Raw genomic sequence first — 25,018 nt, forward strand, 5'->3', positions numbered from 1 at the left:
CATTAAAAAAATCACATAACAGCATTTACATTTCTGTTAAAACACTTTGTCAACAGGAGCCAGTTGAAGGCTGCAGTGATTTTAGTGACACTACAATGTATAAGAGTGAAGTTATTGAATATTTGTCTCTCTTTACTGTTGCAGAGGTTTTGCAAATTGCAGACGGACCCTGTTCACTCCATAGACACCAATGTTATTCCTGTAGCTTGAAAGACAGCTACTTTTGATAAAACTGGGCTTGTAGCACATTGTCTGCCTTGCAACAATGGGAAAGAGGCACCGTTTATGTTTTGACAACCTATATCTAATGAGTTATTGATGCTGGAAGTCCGAATCTGTGAATATCTTTCCAACTTTACTGAACTTGGGGCCACTACCACCTAAGGAGTGATATATTTAATTTTGAAAAAAGCATTTAGCCATACTTAAAGATTTAAGTGCTTTATTAACACGGAACTAAAAATTTTGTATTGTTTTATTATCACAGGTTCTGTCTGAAAAGAGGTGGCATCATTTTAAACAGTGAAATCAAACTAATAAAATGTAATGACCAACCAGTGAGCAATACTGGATTCTGCAAAAACATAAACAACTTTTTTTAAAATCTAAATCTTATCTTAACACAGTTAATGTATTAACTTATTTTTGTGTGTATGCATGTATTTATTGATTTATTTAGTACTGTTAACATATCAGAGTTCTGAGTGAGTTTTTCTTAAGATAGGCAAAGGCCATTTATTGATTACATATAGGCTGTTAAATGTTTATTAAAAACTAAAAAGCATTTAAAAAAACAACTTAGGCATTTATTGAGTCACTAAAACACTGTAGAGTACAGACCACATCAGCATGATTATAAGCATCCTCTGGTAAATGAACAACCAGATACTGATGTCTCTCACCATATGGACTTCAGGAGATGACTGGGGGATGATAAACTGTGACCTACTGGTTGGGTTCTCTCTGTTCTCATGTTTCTTACATGTTTGTCCCCTGACAGCCGGGTCCTAATGTTTTTTGAGCAACACATCATACTATGACGTTTTTACAATGATGGTTCTACTATGGAACCAGTTTGACATGTTCAGGTGTTCTTTGTGTGAAAACTCAGAGATTTCAGGGATCAGAAGGTGGTTTTCAACTTTCTTTGTTAACTTTCTGCTTCAACTTTAAACTAAATTTCCTTCACTAAGCCAGCCCTCTGGACTTCCAGGAAGCTGTGTTCCTATTGGCTGTCCAGGTGGCTGCTTGGTGTTATCAGGAACACCTGAGCAGCTCAGTGTCTTCCTGCTTTATTTAGCTGCAGACAAACATTTCCTCTGCTTCTCCACCACTGAACCGGGTTTGGCTCCATTGCTTTAGCTTGTTCTTTAGGCGTTGGTTTGCAGCTTCAAGCAGTAAAATCATCTTTAATGTGTTTCTTGGTGTGTTTTAGGGCTTTGTACTGGATAGTTGTCTTGGTAAATGTGGTTCTTTATCCACAGTTAGCACATGGTACTAATGTGTGCAGTGATTAGTGGATTTGGTGCAGCTGAGTTGTGTCTTTATCTTGGCTGTAGTGAGTCTTCAGAGGTTTTTGGTCAGACACATTCTGTATTCTTGTTTGTGAACGAAGGTTGGTTGTCCAGAAGGTAAGAGTTCCTGTCCTGATTCTCTGTTCTCAGAGGTTCTCTGGTAGGCTGCAGGAGACTTTAGTGTTTGGGTTGTGCTAGTTTGGTTTTTGTATGGTTTCATTTGGACGACTATCTTGAGGCCCCTCCATGTGGTTTAGTGAGGTTTTCTGGAACAGTTCTACAAAGCAACCTACAGCAGAAGAGACTTTGAGAGTTTTTAGGAAGTTCTGGAGACCAGACTTTAGAGCAGCAGAAACATTTGTCAGCAGTTTGAGCAGGAGAAGGTGAGCTTCAGAGTAGAAATGAGAAGGAAACCTTCTTGACCCGTGTGGTGAGGTCCTGTACCAAGAGTTTGAGCAGGTTGTGAAGAGTCTGTAGTTCTTTGGTCTGAAAGCACAAGAAGAGTCGACTCATTAAAGGAGAAAACAGGAGATATTGTTGGTTTTTCTGTCACTCTGCAGTTTCCAGTTTCCTTAGACTGAATATCAAGTTTATATTTTAAATGATTTACCATTTGAGCCCAAGAAGATTTCAATAAACTCCCTCCATCCCCTGGACACAACATATTTTATTACCATGTTAAATCTTTTTTTTTTTTTTTTTTTTTTATGTTTTTGAGTTTTAATCATAGTTTTAGCATAGTCTTTTTCTCTTTGCTTGTTTAGTTTTGTCATCTGTGTGAAAGGTACCAAACAAATAAAGTTGAATTGATAAACTGAATAATTGACTAACTCATGATTGTGACAACAGAAGTTTAATAGAGTTAAACATTAAATACAATTAAATGATATTAAACAGACAAAATATTGAATGATATAATTTAACAAGATACATGTCATTATGAAATTAAACAAAATTTTTAAAATACAAATATTAAAAATTACAGATAAAATATTATCCATCATTAAACATTTAAAAAATACAATTAAACAAGAAGAATATTAAACATTTTTAAAAATGCCAAACATTTAATTAGATTATTAAACCTTTAAAAAGACAAAACATTTAATTAAAAAATTAAATGTTTCATTAGAAAATTACATCTTAAAGACAATAAAACTTCAACTAGGTATTAAACAGAAAATACAATGAAGCATTTAAAAAGAAAATTAAACATTAAAAGGTGGTAAAACATTTAAAAAGAAAAACCTTAAAGATTTAATCAAAACATTAAATATTGGGAAAGGAAAAAAACTCAAACAAGCTGATAAAACATTTGAAAAAACAATTAAACATTAAAAAGACAAAACATTTGGAAATCAAATCAGACATTAGAAAAGAATAAAAGGTGAGAAAAGAGCAAAACTAAAAATTTAAGAAGAATCAAACAAAAGACAAAACATTTGAAAAGACACCAGTTAAACTTTAGAAGATCAAATTAAACAAAAGAGACAATAAAAGAATGAAAAAGAGCAAAAACAGATAAAGGTCAAAGTGTTTTCTAGTCTGAAATGAAAACATCAAGTTGTTTCTTCAAACATTTCCTCTTTCTATGTTCTTGGTTTAATTGTGGACAGATTTACTAAGAACTCATTTAAGAAAACTACTTTCCAGATAAAGTCTACTAGTAGTTGAAGGCATTGATCAAACTAATGTTACCTTCTGATCTCCACAAACTTTACTGTTCAGTGAAGAGAATCAAAGTTTGTTAAGGATTTCTAAAAAACCCACAGGTGAAGGTCTGAGAAGAACTCAGATGGATGGTCTAAATGTGAAATCAAGACTCATGGTCACAAGTTTTAAGGCTTCTGTTAACCAGAAAGTTCAAACTAACAGAGAAGTACTGAGAAACTTCTAAAATTTCAGTCCTCAGACTGTCTAAAGGTTCAGACTAACAGAGAACTACTCAGGAACTTAGAGGGTTTCAGTCCTTGGAGTGTCTGAAGGTTCAAACTAACAGAGAACTACTCAGGAGCTGAGAAGATTTCAGTCCTTGGACTGTCTGAAGGTTCAAACTAACAGAGAACTACTGTGGGACTTAGAAAATGTCATCCCTCAGACTGTGTGAAAGCTCAGGTCCTGAGGACTCGGGAGGTGTGGAGGCTTTGGAAAGTCTTGGAACTGAGGGTTCCACCCTCCAGCACAAAGGCTGAAGTCCCACCTCCTGAGAAAAACGGTCGAGTCGAGACTCAAGTAAAAAAAAAACTCGAAAACGACAAAAAATAGATGATAAATGCGCAAAAAAAAGAAGAATTAGTATCTGAGCGAGTAGCTCAGGAGGATAAGAAGAGGACTACCAAGTGGAAGGTCGCAGGTTCAAGACCCACCACCGGCAGTTTTCTTTCTTTGTCTTTGTCAGGATTTTGATAAAACTTAAGAAGGGTCTGGTCTTGAACCAGCGACCTGCAGCTCCATAGGCAAATCCTTAACTCACTGAGCTACAGATCAGATACAAAGAAATAAATTCGTCGTCCCTTTGGCATCGTAGTTCCTCAAGTGACCACATGGGCGGAGCCAAGGCGGAGTCTGGGTGGAGTCAGGGCGGAGAGTAGGCGGGGAGCTGGGTGGCGGCCTCCCCCCTCTAGTCCCCCGCCTCCCCCCACCACCCACCACACCTTCCCCCGCCCGACGAGTTTTTCGAGTCTCCACGAGTTCTTCGAGTCTCCACGGGTTTTCCCGAGTTTCTGGAGTTTCCACGAGGTCAGAGGCAGAACAAGTTGTCATGAAGAGGTGTTGAAGTCGGCCAGGATGGACTGACTTTTTACAGCGACTAGAAGGAAGACCACTAGAAGAGCAGGTCTTTAACCACCATCCATAAAATCCATGGAGTTGCTCCAGAGAAATGAAGGGAGGTCAACTTTTATCAACCTCCATCCACATGTTCAACTTCATATCTTTACTTGGACATTTTTAGCACCACAAACCTTTAGTATCACACTTTATTATCATTTATTAGGACTTTAATGGAATCCACCAGCAGATTTACTTTTTGTTGACAAACTTTATTTTTGTCGTCATGGGACTGCAGTATTTAAAACTCTTCCTTCTATTTGACCTCATGTTTATTAGTTTTAGTGGAGAAAGTTATTTGTCGATTAATCTCTTAAAAACCAAGTAATAAATTGGATTAGTCAAGAGCTTTAAATTTCTTACTTTGTCATATTTTAAGTATGACAAAAAAATATAAAGCGTCTTGAGACAATTTGACCTGTAACTGGCATTATATAAATAAAATAGAATTTAAATTTGTATGTATCTTGTAATGTTGGAGTAATTCAGCCATATATGTTGGAAAACACATTTCCTTTGTCCATTAATCTGTTGATTGTTTTCTCCACTAATTCATTTCTTGTTTTGGTTTATAAAATGTCAAACCCAAGTATATTCAGTTTACTGTCATAAAAACCAAAAAGATTTACATTCATGATGCAGGTATCAGGCAGTTTTTCACTTTTTATCTTAGTTTAGTCAGAAAGATAGTTGATAATGTGTGAATTGTTGCAGCTTGTGAGCCGTAGAAGGTTTTAATCTTTGGGGCCGAGTGTCAAAAAACATTTAGAAACCAACATCAACAAAACAACAAAGATTTGAACGTCATTAAAGGGAAATCCAAATTTTGCATGACAATGTCTAATTAAAGGACATTAATTTCCAATGTAAATGTGTGATATTCATCCTCTGGAGCTTTCTCTTCACATCGTCTTCCACCTGGACTGCTTTGGTCGGGATCATGTGCAACAAACATTTGAAAAACTGCACTTTAACATCAATGAATGACACTGAAGTTTAATCGCTACATAAATGAGACTGAGTCTGGATGTGCTGCTCTGTCATTAACTCCTAAGTTTAGGGAAAGTTCAAACAAAAGAGGACAGTTCAGATAAGACTTGAGAATGAGCTTATTCTGAACAAACATCTCAGACTTTCTGAGCTTCAGCACCTCTAGCAAGACATTTTAACAACAAGCAACTCAAGAGATCCAGAAGTTGGAGAGAGTTAGCTTTAGCTGAGCCAAAGAACATGTGGGATGCTAACCTAGCAAACATTTCAGACTTTTCTCTGTGAATTCTGAGAAATAATTTACTATTTAATGACAGAGCTACACATCTTAACTCAGTCTCATTAAAACAGACTCTAATTCAGTGTCATCCATCCATATTAAAGTGCAGTTACCCAAAATGTTTGTTGCATGAGCTCCAACAAAACCTGTCCAGGTAGAAGGCCACTTTGACAAACAGGAAGTGGACGATTCCAAGCAGATTTATAGAAGGGGGAACCGGACTGTACTAAGTGTGGTTGAGTGTAGAGGGGTGTTATGTGGGTTTTTAAGGCTGATAATGATTATTACTAAGACATTTGGAGTAGATATTCATTTGCAGTAAATGAAAGTATTAAAAATCTTGAGTTAAACTTAGAAGAACACAAACTCTAACAGAAAACTTTGTTGATACGTTTTTGTTTTGTTTACAGATGTTAAGTTAAAGGAGTTTTATTCGTGACGTATAACCAATCAAATCACTCCAGAAGACAGAGCGACCACAGGTAGATAAAGGTTCAGAACCAAATTAGCACCATTTTTAAATGTATTTATTACCGTAAATCAGTAAAAAATAAAATACTGATAATCAGTAAATCAGTCAGCCCACAATTACTACAATTCTACAATGTATGTCTCTTTCCTTTGACTTGTTATTTGTACAATATACGATGTATATGATGCCATTTTTTCATAGCAAAGGCTATACTATGATGTTTTCTAAGAGACATACGATGCTACTCTGTTTGTTCTGGCTCTGGGCTGCTGCACTCCTCCTCTGTTGTTTTCTGGATTGTACTCAGCTGCATGCCTTCGTCCACCCGGCCTCCGTTGACTCGTCCCGCCTGCCGTCTCTGGAGCTGAAGCTGGATTGGAACAGACCAAAGTACAGTCCAATCACGATGCCAGCTGCCTCTCAAAAGGCTCCTTCATCTGGCAGGTGGCAGCACTTCTTCTGAGGGGAAGCTGAGCTGGCCCGGCAGAACTTTGGAGATGTGTTCCAGTGGTTGGTGGCTGTGTGGGGAGATAGAGAGGGACCTTTGAATTGTTCACAAAGGAAAACAGGGAACCCATTGGTAGTTTTAGTTTAGGATGCTACTGCGGTGTGTTTTTGGGTTTTAAGAGGTGAACAGGAAGAGTTTTTTTTCCTATTGATTATCTTTTACTTTGTTCCTGGTTGGAATGCCCATCAATGTCAACATGAAGTTCACTTTTAGTTCTGTTTATTTATTTTTATTTTACTAACACCCATTTGTTTTTAACCCCCTCACATGTTGCATTGTTGTAAATTCTCATCTAACCCTCTGGAAACCAGCGTTTGGACTGTTTTTGTGTTGCTCCTCACCTACTGACAGCTGTGGACTAAAGGCTATACTGTGACGTTTTTAGAGCAACATGCTATACTATGATGTTTGTTGGGCGACACGCTATACTATAGGCTTTTTTAATTGACATATTACTGTGACTTTTTTTTGTTTTAGTTTTTTTTTTTTTTTTTGCAACATATAAGAATTCGAACAGTTTTAAAAGTTACCATACTTTTACTTGTGCAATGAAATTATTATTCTATGGCATTTTTTACTCTGATGTTCTCTTGAATTACATACTATTTTGACAATATACTGCACTATGACATTTTTTGAACCACATATCATACATGACAATTTTAGGCAACATCCTATCATTTTACACTTTTTGAACCACATAATAATCTATGTTTTGTTTTTTTTTTCGTGCCAACATGCTGTACTATGAACTACAGGCCATACTATGTTATTCTTGAGTAAAGTATACTATACTTTGACATTTTCTGAACTACATCCTATACTATGGCGTTATACACAGAGTGCTTTGGTTACATGTTGATTTATAATCTAGATTTTTTTCTGTTTTGTTTTTTGACGGGATTACCACAGACCTGACCGTGAACACTGTTGACACCCACCTCAGGGAGACGCTGCCTAAGATCTCAAGGCTGCTTGGTCGTGGTCTTTCTGGCACGTACTCTTCCAAGATGAGCCGGGAAGTTTAACACTGATGGAATGACACCAGGTCTAAGCCGACAAACTTCCAATTCCTCCTCAACCCATAGTCTCTGGGAAACCTACATGGAGTAAGAAAAGTAGACAGACTATTTAGTTAGGTTGTTGTTTTTTTTTTTTGTTTTTAAATATAAATAGGTCGAGACAACGGCGATTTGTTTACTTCTCATCTAGCAGCTGGGAGCCGCCATGTTGAATTTCGTCACTCTCACTGAATCTCGCGATCTCACAGCATCTCGGGTCTCCACAGCATCTCCCTGGCTCATAATAGGAAATTCTAATAAAGAATATCTGCTTAGCTTTCAGGGAGGGCCGGTGATGGTCACACACATGCACTAAATATTAAAATATTTGGCTGCAAGACTAAACTATGCATCAATCTCATACAATGTTGACACCTCTTTTGTGGAGTTAAACAATGAGAACAAATGCAGACAAAAAAAAAAAGTTGACAGAGGAGTAATTAAGTCTGTACACAACATATTAAAAAAAAATCATGCTAATAAATTAAGTACAAAGAACCGAATTCGCCAATATACTGGAGACCAGAGCTATTTGATAAGTATAACCTTGTTTAGTAACATTTCAATTATTTGAGAGCAGTCCTAAAGAACTGCCTGTAATCCCAATCATAAAATGGGTTTGGAGGAAGAACATAGATGGTAATCTGGATATACATGAGTTAGGCTTTATAACTACTATTGGTTGTATTGATGGTAGTAATAGTAATGTGACTACTACCAGTAGTAGTGGTAGTACACAAATTACTTCTGCTGATACTGGCACTGCTACTACAACTTGTAATACTATTACAAATGCTGATACTACTTCTATGACTCTAACAGCTGTTTATACTACTACTGCTGCTTGTACTTTTAGTATTACTACTACTGCTTGTACAACTATACTACAGCTACTATTAATTGTCTGGTATTTGGTTGTCAAGCTGCTAGCTCGCCTTAGCGTTTTGCTAGTGGCTAACTAGTTAGCTCTCATAGACTGGAAGCTCTCAACAAGATTTCATAATGAAAAAAGAGCCAAAAACTATTCTTACCTATGAAAAGTCATTCCAAGTTTCCTTGTCTCAATCGTACGACGCAGTGTGTAATTGTATGCAGCACAGTGAGCCGGCATACTTGTTTCCGTTTTCACGCCGTCTACATCAACAGAATACACTGAAACTTTTCCCCCACTAGCTTAGCCTCGCTGTAGCACGCAGCTCAAAGGGGCGTGTCCTATCTACTCATTCATATCTATGAGAACAACGATGGCTGCACATAAGGACGCCTGACGTTGATTAGCTGTGTAAATACCATTATATACAGTCTATGGTAAATACGTATGTGAATCGCATCATTGGCTGCAGCAGCCAGTCACCGGTCACTCACTGACTCACATTGAAAAATAGCACAGAATGAATTGTTACGTGTTCATTTTATTTACAATTTAGGTTGGATTTTTTTTTTTTTTGCGCAGCGCAGATTTTCTGTGCGCGGAGAGCGTGTCAGCAGTGCGCAATTGCACATGCGCGCATCTTAGAGGGAACAGTGGTGGTGGCAGCATCATGATGTGAAGCACGGTGGTGGCAGCATCATGATGTGAAGCACGGTGGTGGCAGCATCATGATGTGAAGCATGGTGGTGGCAGCATCATGATGTGAAGCACGGTGGTGGCAGCATCATGATGTGAAGCATGGTGGTGGCAGCATCATGATATGAAGCATGGTGATGTTGGTGTTTCTTCTCAGCATCAGGCCCTGGGAGGCTTGTAAAGGTAGAGGGTAAAATGAATTCATCAGTGTAAAGGGAAATCCTGGAGGCCAACCTGATGCAGTTTGCAAAAGAAGAGCGACTTAGGAGAACATTTGTTTTCAAGCAAGACAATAACCTGGAGAAAACAGCCAAAGCAACATAGAAATGGTTTAAAGACAACAAGGTGAATGTTGTGGAGTGACCAAGTCAAAGCCTAGAACTCAATACAACTGAAAATTTATGGCTAGACTTGAAACGACTGTTTAATCACCATCTTGGTGTAACCTGACAGACTTTGAGCAGTTTTGCAATGAAGAATTGGATAAAATTGCAGCATCCAGATGTGCAATGCTGATTGAGACCTACCCACACAGGCTCAATGCTGTAATGTGGGCAAAAGTGCATCTGCTAAAGGGGGTATATACTTTGCAATGCTTATTCTGCGTTTTCTTCTTGACACAGAAGAATCTTCTCTTTTAAATTCTTGTCCAAACTAATTGAATTGACCAAGATTCAAAACCTTCTATAGGCACTGTACTTCTCTTCCCTTGTTGCCCGAGTGTCTATAGTCCTAATAAGGCTAAAAAATTATTTTAAGAAATCCTGCTGCAGCGAGCGTCAGACAGAAACACGGGGTCAAAAACACATTTAAATTCAAATGTTTTCTGACAAGAAGTTGTTCTTCTGTCATTACAGCTCCAGTGCGGAGGCACTTCCTTCAGCACTGTTGCCCAGAAACTTGCTCTCTGTTATTAGTGCCTTTTCAGTGCTGGGACTGCTGCGAGGGGGAGAAAAAAAAAAAAAGATGATTATGTAACATGGATGTTTGGGGTGAGAGCTGAATGGTATTAGAGCAGCTGGCAGAGAAGAAATGAGGGAGAAGTCTGGCACGCTCAAAGAACTAGACGCAACCTCTGCTTACCTCATATCAACCGTACTTCCCCCGGGGCTGCAGGTACACGGCGCATGAATTATGCAACAAGCCAGGAGGTTACTTCACTTGTGCACGCATTGTCTTCTTGCACGTTTGTGAGGCTCAGACAGACAGACAGACCGTCATCTGTCAGGGGCGTCGATGAGGCTGCGTCTGACAGCCAACGAGCCAGGAGATAATGGACGGGTTTTAGAGCTTCCTGTGAAATTGGGCCAGTGATGATTTTAGTGAGCCGGTGGGGAGCGCCTCTCCAACAAACCCTCCGCCTCCCTCCACTGCTCTCCATCTCTAATCTCTCTGTGCATCTCCCTCTCTCTGTCTCTGTCTCCCCCCTCTGTGCACTTACCCCCTTCGTCTCTCAGCACCGTCTTATCGACTGACACAAATACAGCCGTGTGCGTCCTCTAGGGCTTGTGTATATATGTGTGTGTGTGTGTGTGTGTGTGTGTGTGTGTGTGTGTGTGTGTGTGTGTGTGTGTGTGTGTGTGTGTGTGTGTGTGTGTGTGCAAACTCCGGCTCTGGGTGTGTGTTTTCCCTCTGCATGGACTGTCTCCCGCATGGACTGCAAATGGGTTTCACAAACACTTATCAGGACTGACTTCCTATCTCTCGCAGAGTGAAAAATAATATTACTCATGCCAAAAATAGTCCCCCTTCAAAAAAAAAAAAAAATTATTGAGACACTTTACGACTTCGTTCATCTACATCTTCCTTTGTCTTCAATATGTCTGCCTGTCCGTCTGGCGAGCCGGCTGTTTACCGAGCGCCCACACTAACCTATTTATGAAGTCTCATTGCTTCATTCTTAAAAGGTCAGTTCACCCAAATTATCAAAATGCCAAGGTTTTGAGATATCTGTCTCCGCAATTTCTGCCTCCACCTCAGCACAACGGAGGTGAAAGGGAATTTAGTTTGTGGCGCCCGCAGCACAGAAAGATGACATTTAAGGGAAAATACAGCATGCAACAAGTTTTTAAAAGTGTCATTGTTACGCCAGAAAAATCCATAGACCTCTATATCCTCTCTGCTGGAACTGCGATGCAAGTGTAGGCAAACAAACCTTCCCAAAGTTTTTTTGTCAGATTTGCAAACTATAGAAAATCCTTGCGTCCATCTGGCTTCTTTATTCAAGCACTAAACTTCTCAAAGGCAATTTCGTTCTATTTGTGATGGCAATACCTTCCAAATGGAGTATGTGCTTTTTCGCACCAGATACATTTCAGAGAAGTGAATCTCCCACACAGTTTCCTGCCCCCTTATTTTTTTTTTTTTTTTGAAACGAGCATTTGTACATTTATAATTTTATTTTGGCAGTCTACTAGAGTGTCTTTACATGCTTTAAATTCCCTCTCTGGTTGTTGATTTAACTCCTAAAAACTTCTTTGTGCACCAGTGTTACATATTTAGAAGTTTTTTTCAATAGAAATAATAACCTTCAGGCCTTGAAATATGTAAAATATTGTAAACCTGCATGGTTGCCTGCAGCTCGAGCGCACCAGCTCACCTACAACTCTTCTCAAACACCGCCAAACTATTCAATGCTACATAACAGCAAGTTGTAAAATAATTCAGCCATACATGATGGGAGCAAAAAACAATTCTAAAGAGAAGAATAACTATGCAGTCAGTCCTGCCCTGCAAGGATTGGTTCATTTGATATGTGATGTAAGAAACCCTGAAAATCTAAATCTTGCTTTTTGAGACCGTCATCAGTGCGCTGAATTTGCTCAGCCATGGCATAGATTGTTTATGATGTGTGGTCTAGCAAAAAAACACCATAAATAGATGTTAAAAAGCTTAAAAAACTAAATATTAATTTATCTGTGGGGGGGGGGGGGTTGTCATCAAAACTGAGCACAGAAACTCGTGTGAATGAGTTGTGTTACTTTTCCAGTTTGTTCACTTTGCTTCTGACTGAATACCTGCAGGACTAATGACATACCGTAGCAACTCGGCCCTGCTTTGTGCTTGTTGTCAAATGTTACCTTGCTGACGTGCTAAACTAAGACTGCTGTCCAAAGCATTATGAGCATATTAGCATGCTGACGTTAGCATTTAGCGTAAAGCACCGCTGTTCCAATGTACAGTCCCATAGAGCCATTAGCACTGCTGTAGACTATAGATTTTCCTTCATGACATAACATGATATATGAGCCCTTTCTTGACTTTTCCCCCTTTCCTCTCCATTTTAAATTAACTCATTTCTGCTTTAACAAAACTGTTTGCAGCAGTTTCTGTGGAGAAATGGAAGCACTGATAGTGGGAGAACAAATGAGGAAATGTTTATTCGAATTAAGCATTAAAATATTCATAACTAAGTAAGCAACAGACTTTGCAGCATTGAATGTGTAATTTGACACTGAAAAACTTGATCAGATTTGATTGGCAACCACAGACAACTTTTAACCACATTCAGATCAAACCAAACCCATACAGGATGTAGATCAGATTGTGTTTTTATAATTTTAAAATTCTACAGATGTTTAAAAAATGGGATTTTGCAAGAAAACATAAACAAATAGAATATCTGATGCAGAAAAATCCTAATTTGTTGAGAGACGTGAAAAAAGTGGTAACTGATGGAAAATGTAGAATTTTTTTCAAAATGTGTTCAAACGAGCAAACGATTTATCCTCTGAAACCCAACTAAACAGATAAAGGTGACATTTATAGTAGTTATTTCTATCATGTCGATGAGTTTAATATAAAAACCAATCTGTAGCATTTTGAATAGTAAGTATACTCTTGCATTTATTAGACTCTCAAATCCAACAAATTAGAATCAGAGAGTGCGGATGAGGTGCTTCGACTAGATCCTTCTTAGGAAGTGAGAGGTGGAACCGGTCTTATTTAAAACTTCCGTGAACACTAGTGAGTGGTGTCACTGTGCCAACATCTAAATCACAATCTTAGGCCAATGTTATACTTTCTGCATCTGTGAGTTTCCAAGCTTTCCTTTATCCAATAAGAGTCCACAAAGACCCCTCTGCAGACCTCTGCCTTCATGCTCTTCTACTGAGCATTCATGAAACTCATCTATTTACAACTACTGTTGGTGTCTGCAACTGTCAAAGTGTACGTCCACAGGGAGGTATAATCAAGGCCGAAGACCTTCAGGCAAAAAGACATTGTGGATGCCTGTAGGTTTGGCAAGGGATTTAAAAAGACTTTTAAAATTCAAGATTGCAGATTTGTCCAGAAATGGCTGCCCAGAGCCGGTAACTCCGGCAGTTGTTGATGTCAAAGTGCTGTGTCTATAATCAGAACTTTCACAAATCTGACCTGCATGGGAGGCCATCCAGGAAAAAGACCTTCGTTGACCAAAAAAGATCTTTACAAAAAAACTACAGTTTGCCAGTGAGCGCCAGGCTTTTTGGAATAATGTGCTCTCGACACAAATCAAAGATAGAGTTGTTTGGCCACGGCAGCAGGAGACATTTTGGAGCAGACCAAAGACAACATGGGGGAGGATATATAACGGCTTGGCGTTGCTATTGATCCAGCTATGAATTCTGCCTCATATCAAGTGGAGTTTGATGATTATCTGAGGTCAAGATAGAGTTGATCACGGCATTTTCAAGTGGTCGGTACTGTTACCAATCTAAGCCTGAGCCTTTGTTTTCATCTGCTGCCATACAGGTGTCAGAAAGGGATCGAACAAGTTGTGGCTTTGAATTAAATATTTTAGGTTGAGCTGAAGGACATAAAGTGTTGCACAGATTTGACATCAAATCCAGGCTGTAACGTCAGTAAATTTAAGTAAAATATAGACTTTGCTTATCCCGTGCAAATGCACTGCAAGAAACACAGACGTGGGGTTAATTCACAAATTAGGTACTAGTAATCCCATGCGAATAGTACACTTGACCATATTCTAGCTAAGGAAATGGTATCACATTGGGACTTTGCATCCTAGAGACTAAATTTGAAAAGACTTGGATTGGGTTGGAGGCAAAAAGAACAGGACATCTCTAACTCACAGTGTGAACTCAGTAACTCTTTGCAGGATTTCTGTTTCCTTACTTTGGGTGAACTGACCCTTTAAATGCCTTCCTACAACAGTGCCTGCGAGGTCACATCCACATGGAAACAGTGACACATTAAAACTCCAGCCAGCTCCCTCCAGTGCTCCCCCGACTCACATCCTCCGGCTGACAGACAGGCCTCCATCGACTGGTCGACTCCAGGGACACCGAAGCAGCAGCACCGCGCCCCGGCTGCTCTATCGAGAAATTGACCGCGGGAACAATTACTCCCGCAAATGACGTAACAGCCCAACGGGTACGGCCATTGAGAGCGCCATTATGGTGACGGCAGGACGAGCGAAGGGGAGAGTGACAGAGGGAGAGGAAGTGGAGAAGGTGGAGCGTTTCCATAGCGACCTAATTGGACATGTCCCCCCACCGTTTCTCCATCATACTGAATTAAAGTACATCATCCTCTCAATGCTATTTTGCGCCATCATTTCAAAAAAAGCCTGCTCTTATTCTCCTCGCACCACATTAAAGGACACTGGGGGAAAAAAAAATGCTGCTGCTCCAATTACCTTGTTGTAATCTTATCTGAGTTTCTGGCTGCAAGAACTGAAGCTTCTTTGTCCTCTTTACTCCCTCGTTGGATGCCCATCACCTCACCATACTCCGGCTTTCCGAGGTCTTGTTTATTCCTTGTTTGTGTTCCCTCCTCCGCCTGCGACTGACCGCGTATTTCCATGTCGGCTTTGCGATGACGCCGGCTGTTTGGGAATCCTTATCAGGGAGCACGGTCTTGTCTAGATCTGTGCAGCGTACAGTATTGCTTCGACTGAATTGTGATATATTTGTGAGCGCCCGTTATCACTCCGGTAGCGGTTTTATAGAATCAGATATCCGCCGTGTTAATGCAGGAACGAGATGGGGCAGGATGTGAGGGAACAACAAGGTGTTTGTGTAGACAGCAGATGCTAAATTCATCATCATGGCTGTGTGTGTGCATTTGTTTCATGTCCTTGACCTCAGCCTGAGGGTTCCGGGGTTCGGTGACTAAGCTGTTTTATCAGGGTGTGAAAGACTGCGTCAGCCCGTGTTGCCCCGCAGGCACAGCTGCACTCCTATTACAGCTGCAGTGTTCAAACCTTGTCGTGTTGTCATTTTTTCCCCCCTTCTCTCTATTCATTTTTTTATGTAGGATGTGGTCGGTTGTGGAGCTTTTCAACCTTAGAGCTGCAGACAAAATCCACCGGAAGACCTCAAGAATAGCAGGAATTGCAAAGTTTTCAGCTGACACAGACAGTATGCACACTTTTTAGCGTATCTAGAGCAAAAAATGGCTTGTTTTTAACCATCCAAAGGCCGAGGGAGGACCAGGGAGCCCCAACAGCCCTCCTCGGAGGCTCGCCAAATGAGAGCGAGATTTACCTGCCTGGTGCTTCACCAAGCGCTCGCTGTTAGTCCATGAGAGAGGCAGGAAATGATGGTGAGAGTTTCTGTTGGTGAGGGGAGAAAAAAGAGAGAGAAAGGTTTTTCCTTTGAGAGCATCCTGTTATTATTCTGCCTCAGGCGCCAAGCAGAGAGAAATGAGTGTTCTGTGTTTATGGGACCTAACACAAAACATCATGTACGCACGCTTATGCTGGCACACACACTTGGAAAGACTGGCAGTGGCATATCAATGAGATGAAGGAGGTAAAAAGAGGAAAATAAACACGTCTGGCAGAATGTGAGGAGGACCAATCAGTGGCTACTCGTTTCTCAAGGGCAGAAATTGGAGATGACGCCTCAGATGTGTTGCAGGGGAAGTTCATATCGCATCTCGCTGTGTAAATGATTGCAGCATTGTCGTATAATGTGAATAATATAAAGTGGGTATTAGCTGCGGGAGCCGTGTGATTGGCAACAAATGTCTGCCAGCTCACCACAGTGGCCCGGGCTGAAATTTGTCAACAATTATTAAATGGTCTGCAATGAGATTTTGGAGACATATTGGTCTCAGGACTGTGTATGAAAATGGATGAACCCTCCACGATGTGGAGCTGTAACATTTAATCAAAGAGTCGTCAACTGTTTAAATAACCGCTAACTATTTTCATTGCTGATTCATCAATTTGCATAATTTTTTAAGGAAAATAGTTTTTAAAAAATCTGTCGTCCCCCCCAGCTTCCTAAATTTGTATATTTTCTGCGGTGGGATGTAAGTCAATTTTCGGCGTAAATCTGGACTCCGGCGTAAATCGGAACTCCGGCGAAAATGTATACAAATAAAATAAAAGCCGTTACGTGCATCACGATATCATTTAATTTACTTGCACAACTACAGAAACGACAAACATTAGCTCGCACTGAAACACAACTCGGTAGGAAAACATGGATGAAAATGTAAACTGTAACTCTGACTTATGCTTGGGAGCCAAAATGAAGCTAGCGAATGTAGCATAATCCAATGTGGAGAACAATGTAAACAAAGCCTTCTTATAGTGCCGTATGACTACATAGTCATCCGCTCTGCTCGCCGCATGACGACGTATTCGTCCACTCCGCTCACCAACTAGTTCCCCTGAACCAGTTCCAACGTAACGACGAAACCCAGTACATTAAACCAAGGATCAGGCCGTAATCAGTTCTGACGCAACAGCAAAACGGAAGTCAAGGACATCGTAAACCGAGGACCTCCTCTACCTGCTTAACATGTGTATGACAGTTTTTCAGTGACTGCCATTTGACTCAAGTAGCCACAACATTAAAACCACCTGCTTAATATTGTGTAGATCCACCTTGTGCCAACAACGCAGGACTTTTAGGAGTGTCAGGAAGCAAAACATTGGTTGTAGATCTGTTGGGTCCTGTGGATTATATACACTTCCGTGGACTGAAATAGATCCATGATTTGATTGGAGTCTACAGAATTTGAAGGCCGGGTCAGCAGTTTGGTCTTGTTGTTGTATCCTTTGAGCCATTATTGAGCAGTTTTTGTGGAGTTGTGGGGCACGTTGACCCATTAGTTGGGTTGTACACGTCAAAATAACATCCACATAAATACCAAGAGCCAAGGTTTCCCAGCAAAACATTATATCATTACAGGAAAGTTATTCACTTGGACTGTCAGGGCTTTAAACATGAAGCAATGCTGGTTGCACAGACCTAGCGTGGATGTCAGCTCCTAGAGGACATAAAGCAGCAGGGTTTCATTCAGTAATCAGCCTGAGGAGCAGCAGAACCACCTCTGACCTCCAGATTTGACCCGTTAATTAAACACATCGGACTCGTCTCAGCAGAAATGGAGGCGGTTATTCTGCACGAGGGCAGCGTTCAGGGCTTCCTCCCCTCCACTGGCATTATTAAGGCATCAGACTGAACTCCTGTTGCCTGTTTCCAACGAGCTCCTGTCCATCGTTTGTGGCAGAAAACGGCGAGGACAGCAGCTCTCGGCCAACTGTCTGTGCATTATTCATGCTGCTTGTAAATTGGCCAGCTGCAGTCATGCTCGAGAGGAAACGAGTTTCTGAAACACTCTTCTTCTTCTTCCTACACAGCGGGCTGCCGCTTGCTAACTCCAGGTTTCCTATATCACCGACACGCACAGACCACTGTTTCATTTTGTTTCCCATCACCTATAATTCTCCAACAGCGCTGCTTCAGTGCTGCTGTTTTCCTCATGTGCGATATTCAGTATCAGACTGAGTTATGCCATATGCACAGTATCCCACCTGTTCACTCATGTATTTCCGATACATGGGCTTTTTCTTTTTTCTTTGAGAATCTATGGAGGTGCCAGAGGACCTAATGCAATTGTGAATTATTGGGACTTAGGTAACTCTTTTATATTGCTTCCAGGCCCAAACATACTTTGAAGTAGAACCCAATAAAGCCTCAGTGATTTATGAACTCCGCTTTTTCATCGGTTTTGGTATCCATTCTGTTTTTTTTTCTTTTCCTCTAAAGCAATCTTGAGAGGGGCATATCTGTAAAGTGATAAGGAGAATGTTGATGATGATCATTTTTGCATGCGGTGTGGGGACCAGAGAGGAGGGAAAAAAGAACAAATTGATGCCATTATACCCGAATGGAAATTTCTGCCATGTGTGAGAATGACATCCAAACAATAGCTTTGTGTTTCCTTTAAAAAAAAATCTCCTTTTCTTCCCCCCTCTTCCTCTTTCTTTCTGCTCTCATATCTTTAGATAACAAATACGCCCCTGCAGTGAGTCTAAATGGTTTTATATTCATCCTGGGAGGAGCCTACGCTCGAGCTACCACTATCTATGACCCAGACAAAGGCAACATCAAGGCTGGTCCCAACATGAATCACTCTCGGCAGTTCTGCAGGTAAGAGATAATTAATGTAGCGGCGCCACATGTAAGTTAAATCCCCAGTGTGGAATTTGTAAAGATTTTTCTTTCTCACAAGCATAAATTGCACGTTTGTCCTGTGTGAAGCTTCAAAAAAACGACTGACGTTATTACACAGCCTCAAAAATAATGTAAAACTCAAGCTTATTAGTCGTCTGTCAGTCTTTGTGTCACAACACGGGTTGCACGGGGAAAATGCATCGAGGCCAACTAATTAAAACTTGAACAGAGCCGGTTGTGGGCTGACAGCGTTTCCGATGCAGTTCGGTTGTGAAACTTCTCCCTGGGTAGGAAAAAAACGGCTTTCTAATTCATGGGCTTGATTTTTAAATTTGCTTGATCAGTAACACTGAGAAACAAGACACGTTTGTTCGATAGCCTTGATTAAATCAGCTTTCTGTCTAATTATTTTTAACTATTACGGTGGCATTTGAGTAATTTGTTCTTTTGGAAAGGTGGGTTGTTAGTCTTCACATACAGACTGGTGACAAATTAAAAGAAAAATCAACATATAGTGTCTTAGAAATGTGCCACACCACCACATCCCACCAGAGCAGCTTTAGCGCTCAGTACTTTGATTTTTCAAAGTCTCTGGAACTCTACATTTTCCATCATTTGATGATTTGATGATGGTGCAGAAGAGCGATAGAAATGTTTCATCACAGGGTAAAGGTGATCACTCAGAACAATTTTCTTGATTTGCAGTGACACTTTCCCCAAGTTTCAGGTTGATTTACCTCAGTTTCACTCCTCTCAAACATCAGATTCTGGTCTGGGATTTGGTGATGTAAGAGGGTCTACAGATCCAGTCTTGACTGATATTTATAAGTCAAAATCTGGATAGTTATAATATTAGGCTGCAGCCCGGAGCAGTCAAGGCTGTTGCCAAGCAGCTCTAAATATTCTAGTCCTTGAGGCTAACATTAGCTACAGATATTAGCCTTCTGAACCCAAAACAGTTTGTCACATTTTTAGTCACTGTGGGCTCATTTTTCACTGCAATATAAAGTCCTGCACCTCAGTGAAAAAACAAATACCACGGATACGGTAGAGCAGGGGTGTCAAATATGCGGCCCGCGGGCCAAAACCGGCCCTCCAGAGGGTACAATCTGGTCCTCAAAGCGGAAAAATTACAGAGAAGGCATCACCTGCATATTGTAAGTTAGTAAAACTGTAAATTTAAAATCGTCTCTAGACCACGACAAGTTGTTTTGATCATAAATTAAAATACTAGATTGCTCGTTGTTTTTTGTATTTTTTTGGTCTGACTTATAGTTTATCTCACGGCGCAAATATTCAGATCTCAAAATTAATATCCGGATACCACCGTTGGGACCGAATATTCGGATATTCGGGTCCAGCCCTAATTCCTATATACTGTAAAATCCCGCGATGTAGCGAAGAATCCGAGATACCAAATACAATTTAAAAATCCGCGATAAAGTGAACTGCGATATGGCGAGCGACCACTGTAAAAGGAAAAAGAACAGCGGTGGGATCACATCCTGATATTCCAGTCAACCGGAGCCACTGAGGTGTGCAGCTTCCTGGATAATGAACTCACAGTTTTCCAGGCCCGAGCTTCTTGATTTTTTTTTTCTTTGTGCAGGAGGGAAAGGAAGCATGCATGAAATACATTTGGGAGGCAATTACAGACAGTGATCTTATGTGCAGAACGTCCAACATAAATCATGTTGTCAGAGTTATTGATAAGCTGCAGCGGCACACGGCAGGCAGCTGTTCTGCTACATTTAACTAAGTCTGACACAAGAGAGGAAGAGATGCCGGGAAGGAAGGGGGAGAACAACAAACATGAACGCCGCTGTCAAAAGCAGAAGCACACAAACACTCTGGAATATCTGCGGCGCACGGAGATGAAGTCTAGCAGGTTATCATGCAGGAGAGCTGATATTCTCCCCTCAGTGCGTCGGACCCTCTGCAGGCCTGAACCTCCCTCTGTTTATCAGGAAGAGCAGCTCCAGGCGCTGCCCTGCGCTCCCTCAATTTTGGATCAGCTGTGCTTTCTCTCTGAGTAGATTTAGGCTTTATGTAATAATCTTTTCCAGTCCCAACAGTGCTGTGAATTTGTGCAATAGGACTGCATGTTGTTTTGCTGCGAGTGTGTGTGTGTGTGTGTGTGTGTGTGTGTGTGTGTGTGTGTTTGAGCGTGCACCTTATGTAAATGCAGATCGTTCCAAACCCCAATAGGAGTACAAAGCCCTAATCAGCTTACAGCCCAAGTTTTAATCCTCTCCGCACACAAACTCCTGTTTCTGTTTCTCATATCAAATGAGCACATTTGTACAGATATTTGCTTTTTCATTAGTTTTCTCTCTCGCCCTCAAGAGAGAATGTAATGTTGTTTTTTTTTCCCTTTCCCCTCCTTCCTACCTTCGTCTTGTCGCGATCACGCGTGAGCGATGTCAAATAATCTCAGGCGTGGCCCCCAGCACAACAATCACCGTGTTTGTGGAGATGTCGCCTTTGTGTGGCTTTGTTGTCTGATTGTGATTAACAACACAAACAGTATTTCTGCTGCTGTGACTCGTATCTATCTCAAATCAAAGCCTCGCCGGCTCACGCTCATTGTTCAGCGACTTATCCCCCCGACACTGATTACGTCTCATTACGGTTTCGTCCCAACATTCGGTGTGAATAGCTTTCCGACACAAATACAATATTTAACTTTTAGATTGTAATACTTAAAATTTTAGCACAACTTGACTGAGCAAAATTTGTTTGTTACTGCAGGTAACAGCAAAATAAATTCTGGGGTTTGCAAACATTTACTGAGCAACTACTTAGAAATACAACAGAGGAGCAACTAGTGTGTAAAAGTAGAAGGAGGATTTCACAAATTTGTTTTGTGCAGTCACACTAACGTCTAACCATAAAAAATGGCATCGTCTCTGGTTTTAAAAGTGAAGCCGATGTAAAATGCTTAAAAACTGCACTTTTTCTAATGGCCAGCAGGGGGCGACTCAGATTGTATAGAAGTCAATGAAAAACTGAGTCAACTTCTCACTTAATTTACTGACTCAGTGAACATTTTCCTACTGAGTTTATGGTCTCAACTGCAAGTTTCAAGTCTCCTTCAATACAGTCTGATGTTCATTTAGTAAATTATGGTAATTATGGAAAATTGTGCTGCGCTGAAGAAGCGATTGAGACCATTAACTCATTAGGAAAATGTTTACTGAGGTGACGGATCAGGGGAGAAGTGGCTCATTTTCTCAGACTTCAACACAATCGCTCTTCTGACTAGTTAACAGAATGCAGATTTAAGGCACTCATGCGTAACGTAGCAGGAAATGTTGAGGTGAAACATTTGAAAAATAAAAGCCTGTAACGTTAAAAGAAATGCGCCTTCAAAATAAAAGCATGGAGTGAACGGTTATTTTAACACTAGCAAAACAAAGCCTTGCAAAAAGTGATGAACTGATCAGCAGACCTTTATAAGAGTAATTTACTCATATGTAGGTTATGCGATTCAGTATCCGTACATAACGTACACATGCATAACACACACCTGTGCTCAGGTCATTTGGAGGAATGAACAGCCTTGACGGAGTACTGCGCTCTCTGAGTGCTTTTCTTGTTACAGTGATGCCGTACCGCCATATCTTGCAGTGATACAGAAATCTTTAACAAATCCGTAGATCCAGACTATAAGCTGCATCACTGCCAAAATCTAATCACTTGGTCCTTGTGTCATTTCTGACCTTCCCTGAAAATTTCATCCAAATCCGTTTTTGAGTAATGTTGCGCACAGATAAACAACCGTACGCCCATCGTCACGATAAAAGACTAATTCTATCTAATTTTATCTTGTCTAAGTGAGACTGACTGAGCCAGAGAAGAAAAAGTACTATTTTTAAACATAACGTCTGGTGCGACAGCTACCAAAGCGTCTCCACATCAGTGTAATGAACATTTGAACTTGCACACTTTTGGAAAAAATGGTTGCATTTTGGTCTGCAGCTCTAAGTTTAAAGTGAATTCTACCTTTTACTGATCGTAACTGACTTGTGTGTCTGCAGCGCTGTGATCCTGGACGGGAAGATCTACACCACGGGGGGCATCGTGAGCAGCGAGGGTCCGGCCCTCGGCAACATGGAGACCTTCGACCCTTGCACCAACTCGTGGACGCTGCTGCAGTCGATGCCCTGCCCGCTCTTCAGACACGGCTGCGTGGTCATCAAGAAGTACATCCAGAGCGGCTGAGGGCGGCTCGGCACCCGAATCGTACCGGGTTCGACGCCAAAACACCAGCTGAGCTCCAGTTGTGGGACGATGTGTGACGGCAGCTGAGAGCCGAATCGGCCGGTCGGTCGGCAGCCTCCGGACTTGACGCCAGCATCCATCCACACTGTTACCTTCCCTCCACCCCCTCAAATGAAAACCCTGTGCAGAATGTACTCATGTTCAGCTACACAGCCATGTCAGGTGACGATGCCTAACCTCCAGTACTGTATGTGTCATGGTAGTAGTTCATCCTCATCCAACAGGCACAGGGACCCTCTTAGTAATTTACAAGCTCCTTGTTTTGTTTTTTAATGAAGTTTTGTTCCGTTCCGTCTCTGTGAATTCACCATTCGGTCGTTTCTTGGATGAACTCAGCTCAGTGAAAGCCATCGCAACTCCACGTTTTTGTCCCTTTGACATTCGCCAGGTGGTAGGTTTCATTTGTTCAAGTTTCTCTGTTGTGTTTTCTCAGTAGCGACATCTACAGGACAGGGGGAAAAGCGAAGGAAAGGACTGTTTTCCTCTTTTATCAGCAGATCTGAAGGGTTTCTTCTCTCTCCTCGTGTACCAGGAAGCAAATAATTCCTCCTGTGAGGTGATTTCAGAACCAGATTTTGAACTCTGTGTAACCCACTTTCTTTTAATGACTTGCTGAACAGCAGAAAAAGTGATCAATTTTGGGTGGGGTGGGGTTTAAAAAGGAGGAAATCTTTCTGTTTTTGCTGCAGTTCCAGCCTGATTGAAACATCATCTGCAGTGTGAGCAGCTTGTTCTTTCCATTTTCATTTGTACTCTGGTATTTGGAGAAAGAGGGAATTCCTCCTTCCACTGATCAGATGTTGAAGTTGGGACAGTTCCTCTGGAAAAAAAGCACAATATTCACCTGTGACTGTTACCATAGATGTTATCTGTTGATCCATGTTTTGATTTTTTTCATAAATCCACCCTTTTCTGTTTTCTACGACGTGTTTCATTGCAACCCACAGATGATGTGCGGTTGGTATTCTGTAAATACAGGAAGGAAATATGTATATTTTAAAAACCTGAGGTAATTCTGTATAAATGTTTTTAGAAAAAAAACAAAACAAACTGATAGGTTGGATTCAAAATGGTATGTCTGTAAATCTGTACCCAAAAAGGAGAAATTAACAGTTGTTATTATTGAAAACTAATACATATACCAGAACATGAAAACCTTGTCAAGTCTGGTTTTTGTCTGATGTTTTATGGGGCTTTTAGATGCAACATGAGAGGTGATTCATCACTCTGTTTAGGGTAAAAAAAAATCAAATAAAACAACTTTAACAGCTACCAAACTAGTTGTAGGGTGGAAATCTCTCCTATTTTCTGTGTAGAATGTTGTAGAAGCTAAAACCTTAATCCTCCTGTTGTCCTCATTTACGAGCACCCAAAAAAATTTTGTCTGAAAAAAATCCAAAAATTCAGAAAAAAAATTCCCCAAATTTCTGAAAATTTGCAAAATCTTCAGGAAGAAGGAAATATTTTCAAAAAATTTGTAAAAATCTTCCAAAAAATCCTAAAAGTATCTAAAGTAATTACATATATATCAGTAAAACTTCTATTTTCTTTAAGAACATTCACAAAAAAATGATTTTTTTTGAGAATGTTCTTAAGAAACATTTTTAACATTTCTTTTCTTCCACCAAAAAATGTTCAAAGATTTCCCAAAAATGTTGAAAATATGAACATCAGAAGTTTCACTGTGAAATTTTTTTTTCCCCCACATTTTCAAACTTTAAAACGGGTCAATTGTGACCCGCAGGACAACATGAGGGTTAATATTTAAAGTAGTCTGGTAATTTTATATAATAATAAATATTATTGCAGGGTAGTATATGTAATATTTATATTATGTACATTTACATAATAATGTAGTAGGGTCTTAACCTTAACATTTAAATTATTTGGGTACAAAAAATTATTACATACAGTATATAAAATGTAGGATCTCAGCTAATATTTTAATTAATGAGGGAAGTTTTTTTTATAATAAATACTGTAGGGTCTTAACCTTAATATTTAATTGGATCTGGTTAATTTGTAATGTAGGATAATATATGTAAATAATTTAAATGTTAAGAAATTTACATAATATAAATATGACATATATTA

General features: G+C 40.2%; 1 protein-coding gene and 1 long non-coding RNA gene across 8 annotated transcripts in view; one reads left to right on the forward strand and one right to left on the reverse strand.

Moving 5' to 3' along the window:
* LOC111569679 (kelch-like protein 29) overlaps window positions 1-24,079 on the forward strand; it is a 339,950-nt gene extending 315,871 nt beyond the window's left edge. For all 6 annotated transcript variants that reach the window (XM_055016003.1, XM_055016000.1, XM_055016002.1 and 3 more), the window contains 2 exons: window positions 18,472-18,616; window positions 22,681-24,079. In XM_055016003.1, the coding sequence (XP_054871978.1) occupies window positions 18,472-18,616; window positions 22,681-22,864 (329 nt within the window). In that variant the 3' untranslated portion in view covers window positions 22,865-24,079. The remainder of the gene's footprint in view (window positions 1-18,471; window positions 18,617-22,680) is intronic.
* Window positions 6,119-18,475, reverse strand: LOC129350200 (uncharacterized). 2 transcript variants are annotated; one of them, XR_008603539.1, is made up of 3 exons: window positions 8,686-18,475; window positions 7,535-7,693; window positions 6,119-6,603 (listed from the first exon to the last, which is right to left on the reverse strand). It is a non-coding gene; the product is annotated as an uncharacterized LOC129350200 (long non-coding RNA). The 2 variants fall into 2 exon arrangements; XR_008603538.1 differs by having other exon boundaries at window positions 7,795-18,475.
* Window positions 24,080-25,018: the final 939 nt, after the last annotated feature.

This window comes from Amphiprion ocellaris, chromosome 12 (genome assembly GCF_022539595.1).
Source record: "Amphiprion ocellaris isolate individual 3 ecotype Okinawa chromosome 12, ASM2253959v1, whole genome shotgun sequence".
Lineage (NCBI taxonomy): Eukaryota > Metazoa > Chordata > Actinopteri > Pomacentridae > Amphiprion > Amphiprion ocellaris.